This window comes from Dermacentor albipictus, chromosome 5 (genome assembly GCF_038994185.2).
Source record: "Dermacentor albipictus isolate Rhodes 1998 colony chromosome 5, USDA_Dalb.pri_finalv2, whole genome shotgun sequence".
NCBI lineage: Eukaryota > Metazoa > Arthropoda > Arachnida > Ixodida > Ixodidae > Dermacentor > Dermacentor albipictus.
The window spans coordinates 77,599,835-77,612,580 of record NC_091825.1 but is presented as its reverse complement, the minus strand read 5'-3'; the positions used below and the strand labels follow the sequence as shown (position 1 = coordinate 77,612,580).

Sequence of the window (12,746 nt, the reverse complement as noted above, 5' to 3'; positions counted from 1 at the left end):
TATGGTGAACAAATGATGCTCGTAATAGTTGGAATGTTAGTTACTTTGTTTTTGCAAAAAGAAAATAACTTAAAGAGAATACACAAGAATAGTTTTTTAGTACACTTCAGCACTTCCGGCACACAGCAAGTGTCGTCTGCTTGTGTTACAACGTACTCCATTTTGACGAGAGCTCCGCGGTCAGAGTCGGTCTCAGTCTTTTCGCGAGCACTATGATTCGACTTTGTTGCCTTGTGGACTGCAAACCTAGCGACCTGCAAGCCGCGAGTCCAGTATTAGGGCAAACGCAAGCGCAAGGGGACAGGGTCTGGCCGCTTGACTGTGCCGGGATGAGCCACGAGATGAGCAGAAGGGCAAATGTGAACGGTCTGCACGGTGCCGCCACCTGGTGGCACAGAGCTCAACCATACACAGTAGCAGCAACGAAGTGTATTCTTTGCTGCTGGTGTGTACTTTTCGCAGGAGTGTAATCATCAACACGTTGATTTATAAATGTTTAAAATGCTTTACACTTGGTTAGAGCAATATTAGCGCTTTGTTTGACTGGTTAAGCGCTGCGCCAGGAAGTGTCTGGACCGTGCAGACCGATCAGGCTGCTCACGTACGTCTACGCTAAAGTTCCTTCATCAGCTTGAGTTTATGCCTCCAGTCATTTGCCGAAATGACCAGCTTGCCTGTTTTTAGCGGAGTACCGGACACGTTCGGCGCTACGACAGAATGCTCGCAACGCACGCTGCTTCGATAGCTCTCGGTCGACGGCCAAGCGGCTAGCGGAGAGGTCTCGCGCGGGAGGGGGCGTGCTCCTAAACAACCGGAAGTGAGCGATGTGACGTCGCATCGTGACGCTGAACCAGTGAAGGCGGAGCTTAGCGCCGCTCGCTCGGCGAGCGAGTTGAGGAGGAAAAGCATAGCTAGGGAGGAGGGTAACTTCTAATCGCTTGCAGCTCCATTAATACGTAACGCTTCACTTAAATTGTGGTGCGAATGTTCTACTTAAGCTGTACCCTACGCGCCTACAAAATTTGTCCGAACCATTTCAGGGGCCCTTTAAAATAATTCCACCCCTCTCCTTAATCTTCTTCTCCCATAATTTTAATAATCATGATAACTCGTCCAATAGCCAACACATGCAGTAACAGATATGCAGCGCTCGCATTCGATCCCGTAAATAAGAAAGAAAAGAGAAAACGTAATCAAAACAAACAGTCATAGCCAACGGATTGTCGCCCTTCGGGCGCGCTTCCTCTGGAAATAATCGTAAATAAGGTCCTAATAATTAGTTTTAAAGGTATTTCGCTCGATCGAGCATTCCTTTACCGGGCTGGCGGCTCGCGCCGTCTTCCCACGATAGCTTCCTTAGTTTGCAGCGCCTTACCGGCCACCTGCAGAACGTTTTCCTAGTATTCAGAGCCTCGCAAGCTCGCACTTCACCCAGATAGGCCACTTTTTCTCCAAAATATGCCTTGCGACCCCTTGAGATCGACTATTCCAACTATTCCGGACACAATGAAAGCATCCCCAGGTGAGTCCGACGTCTGGGAGACGAGCTACGCCTGTTCAAAGTGCCTTGTGGCATAGCGGGCCAACAGACCGAGCCACCTCTCAGGCCCAGATCCGGGGGTCGCGAGTTCGAATCCTCCATTACCCACAGTTTTTTTCTTTTCTCTTTTTTTCTTTTTATTATTATCTGCATTCGTTAATCTATTTTTTTTTCTCCTCTTAATTTTTCCTACACTTCACTACCGCAACCGTCCGCACGGAGCTCGATAAACTACTTACACTCTCCTTCAAACAACTTTAAACACAGGGACCTATCAACAGCCCTGAAAACTACCCATAAATCACTTCCCCCTTTTAATCAACTAGTCCGCACAGGGACCTCGTAAATCCCCGGAGAAGCACCTGTACTCCCGCTTCTACTCAGGGGTTATTTCATGGCCACGAACTTTGTAATAAAGAAATACCCATTATCCCGAGCTGGTTGCCATGTGTGCGGTTCATCATCGGAGCGCACATTGTTAACATTGGAGACTCACTATAGCCAGCCGCACGGCTGTTCCATCAGATGGACCTGTTCGATCTGTGGATTGACAAAGGCAACTTCTAGAGGAATAGCCCCTCATTATTCGCACTGTTCTACGGCTCTGAGGCGGGCCAATGGACCGCTGCCGCCCGGGTCCGACGCCAAACAGGCTGACGATGCGGTCGACGCGGCCCTCCCCAATGGCTCCGACTCAGGGCTAGGTGCAGGCGAAAACTCAAAACAGTTTCAACCAACCATCATCCTAAATTATCCATCCGTAAATAATAACTGTAGCAAGTGCTCAAGCACGCTCACCTCACGGGTGAATCTTGAGACCCAGTACACTAAAGAACACAGCCTCAGGGTGATATGGCAGTGCACAGCCTGTCAGAAGGGTCAATACCCCACCTCGCATTCTGCTTCCTCGCACTACGCGAAGTGCCGCAAGAGAATTCCCAATGACAAGTCACCGGATTGCCAGCCAGATCCTCGTCCGCTGGTCCCAAGGGCAAAAGCAGCCCCTGTGGGCTCATTACCTCCGTCTACGCCAAAATTCACGAAGACCCCAACCCCTCCCTCAGTAACTGAAATTCGGCCGATACCTCGAAATTCTAGTTCAAAAACATCTCACTCATCCCCCACTACCCCCCCGAAATCAGGCATTGTTTCAAACACTCAAACATTCAAACAATCAAACACCGTTGTTTCGAACCCACACAGCGCCACGTGTGGCAGGGAGCCTTGTGTCCGAGGAAGGAGTTTGGGGAGCCTTTGTTTGCCACCCACACATGGCCCGACACTACGACGAGGAAGACCTGACCGCGGCGCTTGAACAACGAAGCGTCGTCGCCCTGGGAGACATTGGCCTCCACAACTCTACCAAGTAAGTGCTGTCGTTTACGACTTCAGTATAGGTGGAGATGAATGCAATGATGCTTTGCATGTGAATGGTCCCACCACATTGCGTTTGAGTAGTCGACGAAATTTTTTTAGATAAGTGTGGAAATTTAGAGTTGAGGAAGCGTTGTTCAATCACTGGCCGAAGCCGAAAGCCACCTTTATTATTGTGCGACTGTGAGCGCATTGTGATTGAGTGCGGAGTGCAAAATCGCACTCGTACTCGTTGTGGGGCCTTTTGTTAGCTAATCATGCATGATAGTGATTAATGAGTAGATGTAGTCTACGCCATCTCCGAGGCCTCGAGCTTTTTGGATTGCTTCGAAGTGCATCCGAGGCAAAAAGAAAAATTACTCCTTCAATCAACAAGTTACAAAGCCCTTCACTGAGTACATGGGTTAATAGTGAGGCGCATTTTATTAACGCATCGCTTACCTCAATTTTTGCACGTTGCAGGAACAAATACGACCGCCTGATAGAGCAACGCGTCTTTCGGCACGGCTGCAGCTAGCAATGAATGGGCGCCTGCCCCTTGTTCATTCAAGGGAGTGGTTCGTAGCAGCCCTACCCTAGGAATCCTCAAGGAGGTAAGGTGGCCTCTCTGCCGAGCTGCTTGCCAAATTACGCCTTATTATAGGAATTATCTACAGACTGGTTCATTTTTCCCACCACCACACACGTACGATGGTTGTATTCACTGCTTTTTACTGGTGTTAGTGGACGTCAATGTCATTAGGGGACGCGGGTTTTTGCGTATATTGTTATCCTGTACCTACGAAAAGTCGTCGAATATTCGCAAGTCATTATTGTTATCCAGAAAGGGAGGAAGAAGAAGATCGAGGGACCCTGGCTGCTGCTTCACATGCGCTCTGTAGTTTGAGATTTTCGACCCGTCTAACCCAATTGGACCGTCCAAATTTTGGTCGGAACCGACGCCGGAAGCGGAACGGACCACGAGGACACCATTTTCGAGCCGGTGGGTCCGCTATTTTTGGATTTACTCAAGCTTCAACATTTCCTACGTGGCCGGCAGAAGCTAGGCCCATTAGGCCTAACACGGTAGCGGGGCTCCGCGGCCCTCCCAGCCTCGGCCAGCGGCAGAGGAGCCTGGAGCGATGTCCCGAGTCATCAACCCCAACCTAGCACACCTACCACCCCAAGTTTCGACAACTTTCATGGCGGAAGCTCACGAAATTATGGATGAAGATTTCAGCGACGCCGCCGGGGAGACCCTCGCCCACGGAGCAGCGGTAACTACTCAAGCCCTGAAAGGCAGCACCCCAGCGACACCGATGTCACAAGCAAATCAAGGCAAGGACACAGACGCGGATTGGGAGATTGCCATATCCAAGCGGCAAAGAAAACGACAACGTAGCGGACAAGCAGAACTTTTGGCGGGAAAGAAGCTAGGGAATGAAAATTCTCTAGACTCGACGAAGAGCACAGATGGCGCACCAGCTGTGGCCAAGCAAGGAGAGGGAGAGAGAGCGCCGAGGAGAAGACTGCCTCCGCTCCCCAGAGATGATCTAAAGATAGTCCTCCGGCCGAAGGGACTGGCAGTGAAAAACCAGTGAAAAACCAGTGAAAAACCAGTGAAAAACCAGTGAAAAACCAGTGAAAAACCAGTGCAAAACCAGTGAAAAACCAGTGCAAAACCAGTGAAAAACCAGTGAAAAACCCGGCAGCTCAGGAAAAGAATAGACGACCTCATTCAGGAAATGCAAGGGATGAGAAAGGCAGGTTTCTCACCAGTTAGGGCGCCATCACCGCCGCAGCAACATATAGAGAGCACGCAAACTAGCGAGGAGAACACCTCAATTGAAGACCTCAAAGCTTTCATGCAGCAAATGCAGTAGCTAAATCAAAAGACAGCCCTGCAAGACCAGAGCTTCCGCAACTACGTAAAAAATCAAACTACACAGAAAACAGTAAACGACGCCAGAGACCGCCTCCACAACGAGTGCAGGTTTGGATCAGAATCCCAGGGAACAAATAACACCAATGCATCAACATGGCAGGACCAAACCAACTAGAGATTTGGCAGTGGAACTGCAGGAGCTACAAGCGCAAGCAAGGGCTCCTGCAACAGTTCATTAACACTAGAGGAAATCCGCCAGATTTAATACTACTACAGGAAACAAATTGCATCCCAACCCTAAAAGGATATACGTGTCAGGAAAATGGACGAACAGCGACTTTAATAAGCAAGAAAATAACAACCATAGCACATAAGGAACTAGACGCACAGCTAGAACATATAGTGACCGAAGTGATTCCAAAACGGAAAAAGAAAGCTAAGAGCACTTTCGTAATCAATCTATATAGCCCACCTAAAAACAGAGGAAACTTCATTAAGCTTTTTGCGGAAGCGAAGAAGCTTGCAGGGCAAAACACCCTAATAATAGCAGGAGGTTTCAATGCGAAGAGTCCGCAGTGGGGCAGTAGAATCGCGAGAACTGACCCGCCGCGCAGAATCTGAGACCGCCTCTTCGAGTTCAGAACTGCTGGCTCAAAACACGCGAGAACGCCTGGTCAGGTACAATGACATCACCAAGCACTACCAGCTAGGCAGGCGGTTGTTGCCCCCACCTCACCCCATGCTGAAACGTCGCCAGGCAGGCATCTGGCGACAATTGCAAACACAAACCTTCCCCAGTCCGGTGCGATTGCAGCACATTTTCCCCGCGCAATACCCGACTGCTCTTTGCAAATTATGTCAGGAGACTAGAGCGACGCTGTCACACATGTTGTGGGAGTGTCGGGTTACATCAGCTACAATGGCAGTAGCTCCGGAGGCTCTTGCGTCGAAGTGGGCCGCCGCTCTGCGCAGCTCCAACCTCAAGACACAAGAGTGGGCTGTCCAGCAAGCCCGAGAGGCGGCGACGAGGCAAGGCCTCGAAGTCCCCTCATGGGAGACCTGAGCCCGGGTCGTCAAATTTGCCGGATTCAGAATAAAGTTGTTTCCATCCATCCATCCAGTAGAATCGAAGACAAGAAAGGGCGCAGTATCTGCACAGCTGCAGAAAACATAGGCTGCGAGCTACTCACAGATGAAAGCCAACCCAACAGACAGGGCAATAGCGTAAGCGTGGACACGTGTCCCGACCTAACCTTTGTCAGGGGCGCTAAGCAACTCGAATGGGAGAACTTGCAAGAAAACCTCGGCAGCGACCACTACATCATCAGGGTCAGCACAGAGGCAGAAATCATCAGGAGAAAGATTGGCAAGGCAAGTCTAACAGACTGGGATGCCTTTCGAGTCCACTGTAAACAGCTGAAAGGGGACATAACCTCGGCAGAGGATTGGAGCCATCAACTCAGACAAATAAGAGATCTCTACACAAAAGAAGTGGAACGAATAGAACAAGCACCAGAAGTGGACAAACGACTCCTCAGGCTATGGGAGACACGACGAGGCCTAACCAAGCGGTGGAAGCGTCAGAAGCTAAATAGAAAGCTTAAGAAAATTGCCGAAATAATTCAGCAAGCAGAGGGGTATGCAACGCAGCTGGCAAGGCAGGGGTGGCAGCAGTTTAGTACCTCACTGAATGGCACCCTAAGCACAGCCAGAGCATGGCATATCCTCAGAACACTCATGGATCCGAGCAAGAGCAAGGCGGAAAGCAACAAATCCATTCAGAGGTTAATCCACCAGTATGAAGGAACAGAAGAACAACTGCTCCAAGCAGTACGGGAAAAATGCTACGGAAAGATCTCGGTAGAAGGCTACCGAGGCGACTACCAGGGCGAAGAAAATTCAACTACAGACCGACCCATCATAAGAGAAGAGGTCGTCGAGGCTGTAAGGGCTACAACAAAGAACACAGCAGCAGGGGCGGAAAAAATCCTAAACTCGCTAATTCGAAACCGCAGCAACGAAGCAATTGATCAGCTGACCCTCTACCTCAACAAACTTGGGAGGAAGGCAATGCACCAGCGGAGTGGAAACACGCCGTAGTGGTGATGATTCCCAAGCCCGGCAAAAAACTCCAAATTGAAAATCTAAGACCAATTTCGCTTACATCATGCCTAGGCAAGCTGTACGAAAGAATAGTGACCCGAAGAATCCAAACGCATCTTGAAGACGGAGGATGGTACCCCAACACCATGTTCGGCTTCAGGGCAAACTTGTCTACCCAAGATATCTTGCTACAGCTAAAGGAAGAGGCACTCGAGACAATGCCGAAAAACGGGGAAAATGTGGTCATGGCCATCGACCATGGCCATCGACAACGTGTCCCACGCCACCATTATGGAGGGAATTAACACCACTAATTGAGGGAAGAAAGTCCATGACTATATCAGAAGCTTCCTCACCGACAGAATAGTGACAGTAGGCCTGGGAGACCTACGGAGTGACTCCTTTCAAACGCCATGCAAGGGCACTCCGCAGGGCTCAGTAATCTTGCCAGTACTCTTCAACATAGCAATGGTCAACCTTGCCAAGAAACTTAGCAAGATCCAAGGAATCAGTCACGCAATATAAGCGGACGACATAACGATCTGGACTACTCAAGGCTCACTAGGGGATAAACAAGAGGCACTACAAGAAGCTGCCGCCTGCATCGAAGAATACACGAAGAGGCCTCAGATGCTCCACGGAGAAATCTTAACTTCTCAGGGTGGGCAGACACCCCACTGATGCCCCGCTCGAAGTAAGGCTAGAAGGACAGCACATCCCGGAACAAAAGATGATTAGAATCCTCGGCATGTGGCTGCTAGGAAGCCGGAAATGCAGCCATACAATCTGCCTGCTAAACAAAGCAGCAGGACAGATGGGCCGAATGATTAGCAGAGTGGCACACAAGAGATATGGCATGAAAGAGGAGGACACACTCAGGTTGGTCAACAGCCTGATAGTCAGCCGGGTCACATACTCACTGCTGTACCATGCAATCACCAAAACCGAAAAAGAGCAAGTGGAGACCATCCTCCGGAAAGCGTATAAAACAGCTCTCCACCTCCCAAGGAACACATCCAACCACAAACTCATGCAACTTGGAATCAGCAACACTTTTGAAGAACTAAGGGAATGCCAGCTCAAGGCACAAGTACGAAGACTCAGCAATACAACAACGGGAAGGGCGCTCCTGACAAAGCTAGGTCGGGAAGTAGAAAAAAGACAAAGTAGCAGGGCCACAATACCAGACCCACTAAGAAAGAAACAACGCATACAACCTATCCCTCGCGAGCAACATGGACCCAAACCTCCATGCGAGTAGGAGACAGGCTAGGACAGAGTTTTACGAAAAGACTATGGGACATCGGGACAATACAGTCTATACCAATGCGTCCCTATACTCACAAGCACACAAACAACGCGGCAGCGGTAGTAGTAAATAATCAAGGAGAATTAATCACAGGACTCACGGCCGAGGTGGCTAACATAACCGGGGCAGAGGAAATTGCTGTCGCACTGGCAGCGGAAGAAGGTTATAGAACAGGAATATCCCTCAATATTCTAACAGATTCACAAGAGGCGTGCCGGAGCTATATAAGAGGCAGAATTAGTAACACGGCGCTCAAGATCCTCAGCAGAGTTCCAATCGCTGAGGGACAACCCACCCATAACATTATCTGGATACCAAGCCACGCAGGGATCAGGGGCAACGAAGGGGCAGACAGCCTAGCTCGAGGGATGACCAGCCGAGCAGGAACGTCAAACGCCCCAGAGGGCCCACAGATCAACTGCGGGAACAGCTATTCAGAGCTATTAAACCTCTATAAGGGGCTAAGATATCAATATCCCCCACCACATAAAGCATTAACAAAGGTGGAGGCGGCAGGATGGCGGAGACTGCAAACGGGCTCTTTCCCAAACTTGCACATACTAAGTAGGATGTTCCCCACGCAGTATAGCGCAACCTGTCCGTGGTGTGGAGCTAAACCAACATTATACCACATTACATGGGAGTGTGCAAGAAACCAGGCATTCCACAAACACAAAACACCAAGTGCGGAGCAATATGAGAGCTGGCTCACCAGCCGCGAGCTAGAGGCTCAAAGAGCTCTAAAAGCGCACGCGCGCGAGGCGGCCCGGCTCAGTGGAGCCCTGGACTAGGGGCCCATCCATGGCTGAAGAGGACCTAAGCTTCAAGAATGAAGACTTCGGCCTCGACCCACTAAGACCTTAAAAGAGTCAAAGTTTTCCATTCCATTCCATACCCAGAAATGTTCAACGTTTGCTCTGTATTTACTGGCAAACCATTAACAACCCGGGTTAAAATACTATGCAATACGAGTCACTCGCAGCTGCTGCCTGTTGTAAACGATGGCTCTGGCTTCTCGCTTTTTCGTTCTATTTTCTGGAAGTATTGTAATTCCGCAATAGGCATAAAATTGTATGAAATGTTACCTACAGGTCCTCATTAACCTCCTTAGCGACTATTTCGGTACAGCTTAAATGGTCATTTTGTTGAAGTAGTGTTTGATGAGACAGTCACAAATGCAGCGCATATATAGCATACTGCTGCTTGAGGAACTCAGTCCTGCATCGCGTTCCACCTACCTGCTGCTCTGTTTTCGGCAGCGGGAATCACCTCACCACCATTGTTCTTAATACCTGCTTGGATATTCATAAGACAGCACCCACTCTACCGGAGCATCGTTCGTGCCGGAGCTAACCGTTTGCTCCTGTGTTCTCATCCAATCAGATGGTGCCAGGTGATTGGCCAAAATATCACCGCACACCCGCCGTGGTTGCTCAGTGGCTATGGTGTTGGGCTGCTGAGCACGAGGTCGCGGGATCGAATCCCGGCCACGGCGGCCGCCTTTCGATGGGGGCGAAATGCGAAAACACCCGTGTACTTAGATTTAGGTGCACGTTAAAGAACCCCAGGTGGTCGAAATTTCCGGAGTCCCCCACTACGGCGTGCCTCATAATCAGAAAATGGTTTTGGCACGTAAAACCCCATAATTAATATATCACCGCTGCTTCACGGGGGACTGGACGGAGGCACAGCGGTGGCTGGATACCTTCCCCAACCTCGTATTGTGGAATTTCCCAACGCGGGTCCTGTTGTCGAGGTATAATTCGCAGGATTCTACTTGACCCACTACTGATGTCCACGAACACGCCATATTTCCTTCAAAAAAGCGCAAGTTTCATTATCACCACCGGCTATTCTTATCGGCCAAGTAAAGGAGCTTAATCCAGGCGTTGCTTATTTTTCAGACTCTGCTCGTGCTAGATCCTTTTTTTTTATTCCTGTTCGTCGTACTCCAGTCGTGGTTACTCCGGTGTTAGGGACGTAGTCACGTACGTGGGTTACTTACTGATATCCGCAATCAGCATATACGTGTAGCTTTGTTTATTCTTAGAGCTATCATATCACTTCTGCAGAAGCATTTAGCACCTCTCGCATTATGTTTACGGCGATGCATTGCAATAAGTAGACGTGAAGTTGAGCATAGAACACGCGTCCTTTATTTATTCGATTATTATCCGCACAACTTTCTGGAAGCGCTAAATACATGTGCGTTAGACTGCAATGCACTAATTTGCGCTTACGCCTTATTCAGGCGTCGCTGCCGTTGTACAAGCTGCGAGCGGCATCGCATGTTCTTGCCCGATACTAAAGTTCGTTCGACTTAGCGAAGGTAGCCTGGACAGTTCATCGTAATCAGTAAGACTCGGTCAGCGGTGACGAGTGATTCCCAGTCCCGCGAGTTCGGGTGAAACCAATTTTCTTTTCACAATCGTTTCTCTCTTCCTCAAATTGATAATTTAGTGAGGGAAGAATCAGGATTATTTCAGAATGCATGCATCTTCAAGTACGAGGATCACTATGTTATTTATAATCGAGTGCATAGCATTTTTCATGTATGGCTCTGAAAAACTGGGCTACGCTTTAGAATCTAATAATAGTGATCCTTCAAAGAAGGAATGGCGCCGTTTTGAGCGGAATGGGTGAACCGAAGGTAGAGAGGAATATGGATGACTCACTATGAAAAAATCTGCATGCGAAATTCGCGTTGCAAGCGTACTTTGCAACGTGAGCCTATGGTTAGACACAGTCGTACCAAGGGGGCACCCCCAACGCTGTGTTAGCAAAGCACATTCCCATTTGAAAACACGACTGTAGTAACTGCCTTGCATAAAATTAACGTTTCTGTGTAGAGGTAATTGCGGTTAGTGTGGCTCCTTTCAGCGACCTCGCAACTTCGAGAAGGCGGCGATGTGTTTCGTCATGGTCGACCCTGCTTTGGACTTATTGTTACCAAAGTGTGCCGCGTTAGCAGTCTAGGGAAACAACAGTCGAGTGAGGGTTAACATCAGTATATGATGCAAGAGGGCATTTTCTGCTCATAGGGATATAGACTTGCATGTTTATCTTAGCGAAGCATATAATACAACTACTGTAAGAAGAACGGTACTTAATCTGATATGTCACCTAGCTAGAAACGCATGGAGTGACATTTGGCGTATTCATTCATCAACTATTCGCAGGGATTCCGCCGTCTCGCGCAGTCGCATCCAGGGATGGCCAACCGCGTGGCCACCAGACCACATACAACGTGCGCAGGATCCCCGTTAAAAACATCCCCGACGCAGTGCGAGAAAACGCGAAAACTTTATAGCGGTTAACCTAACAGCGAATCAGCAGATTCCCCCCCCCCCCCCGCGCATTTCATATTCAATTAATACACGGAACAATGGCAACCAGAAATTTCCGTAGGCCACATCCATGAGTTTCCAATAAAATGAAAAACCCGGCGAAGTTGCCGTGATGTCTTTCTCTTTTTGAGAAGTTTAATGTCGCAATGCAAATTTCCAGCACGGATCGACGCTGCATTTCAATGTTGAGTGAATGTTCAAGTGCAGTCGTGGCAGCGTTGAAGCCCACCAATGAGTAAAAGTGTATTCATTAGGCGGTATTTTGTAAATAGTGCGGCCGGAACTGCAGCCCGGACGCTGTCGCAAATTTAGAATTCCTTGACACGCTTTCCTCAAGGTCTTTATTGTCAATGTCAGGCTATACCCCACAATTCCGCGAGCTAGCATTTTCATTTTGTTAATACCACGGTGTTTTGTGCAGTAGAGATCTCTTCCGCAATGAACTGGGAATTACTACGTGGTTATTCCAAAGAAGACTTCATTTCTAACGAAAGCTCAAACCGTCCGACAAAATATAGAGCTTTGTCGACTGGTTTCGGCCAACGCTGGCACGTCATTTCGCGAACCATTCTCAGCTCCTCGTCTTTATCAGTTTCTTCGGCTACCTCTTTAGCCGTCGGTGGTATCTCTAAAATGTACGAAAAGGTTCACGACTTCTTCAGTACAGGCGCCTGAGGCAAAGGTGACCTTGACAACCCGTCTGCACTGGCAATCAATCGACCCACCCTTTCGGTTCTCAATCGTATGAGAGGTCTGTTAGAAAAGTATCCGACCTTATTCTCTTTTTTTTTTTTGCGAACACCTGATGGATATGAAACAAGCGCGCTTGCATAAGCCGAGCTTGAACCTTCGCGCGCATGCGCGAATTTTTTCCCGCCTGCCGATAGCGTCAATCGCTGGGACGCAGCGTTTGAGTGAGGTAGTGCGCAATGCCCTCGCCGGTTTCTTTATTGCAAGGAAAATGGCGGAGCGACTGGAGCAGCGCTGCTGCATCAAATTTTCCCAGAAACTGGGCGACAGCCAAGTGGAAACCATTCGGAAGATTCAGACGGCTTTCGATGACGATGCTATGAGCAGCACACAGATTAAGGACTGGCGCAACCTGTTTAAAGACGGCCGCACATCAGTGGAGAGCGAGCCACGCTCCGGTCGGACATCAAGATGCCGAAATGACCAGGTCATTCCCGAAGTGAACGCTGTGGTGATGCG

The 12,746-nt window shown here is 49.2% G+C and overlaps 1 protein-coding gene across 1 annotated transcript; it reads left to right on the top strand.

Moving 5' to 3' along the window:
- Positions 1–838: 838 nt before the first annotated feature.
- LOC139060505 (uncharacterized) lies at positions 839–5,069 on the top strand. Its single transcript, XM_070539661.1, has 2 exons — positions 839–2,906; positions 3,377–5,069. Exon 1 carries the CDS (start codon positions 1,935–1,937, stop codon positions 2,853–2,855), a length of 921 nt encoding a protein of 306 aa, XP_070395762.1. The 5' UTR covers positions 839–1,934; the 3' UTR covers positions 2,856–2,906; positions 3,377–5,069.
- The last annotated feature ends 7,677 nt before the right edge of the window (positions 5,070–12,746 follow it).

Bases quoted from the DNA above. Each gene is read 5' to 3' on its own strand.
- LOC139060505 (XM_070539661.1), top strand. From the start codon at position 1,935: ATGGCCACGAACTTTGTAATAAAGAAATACCCATTATCCCGAGCTGGT.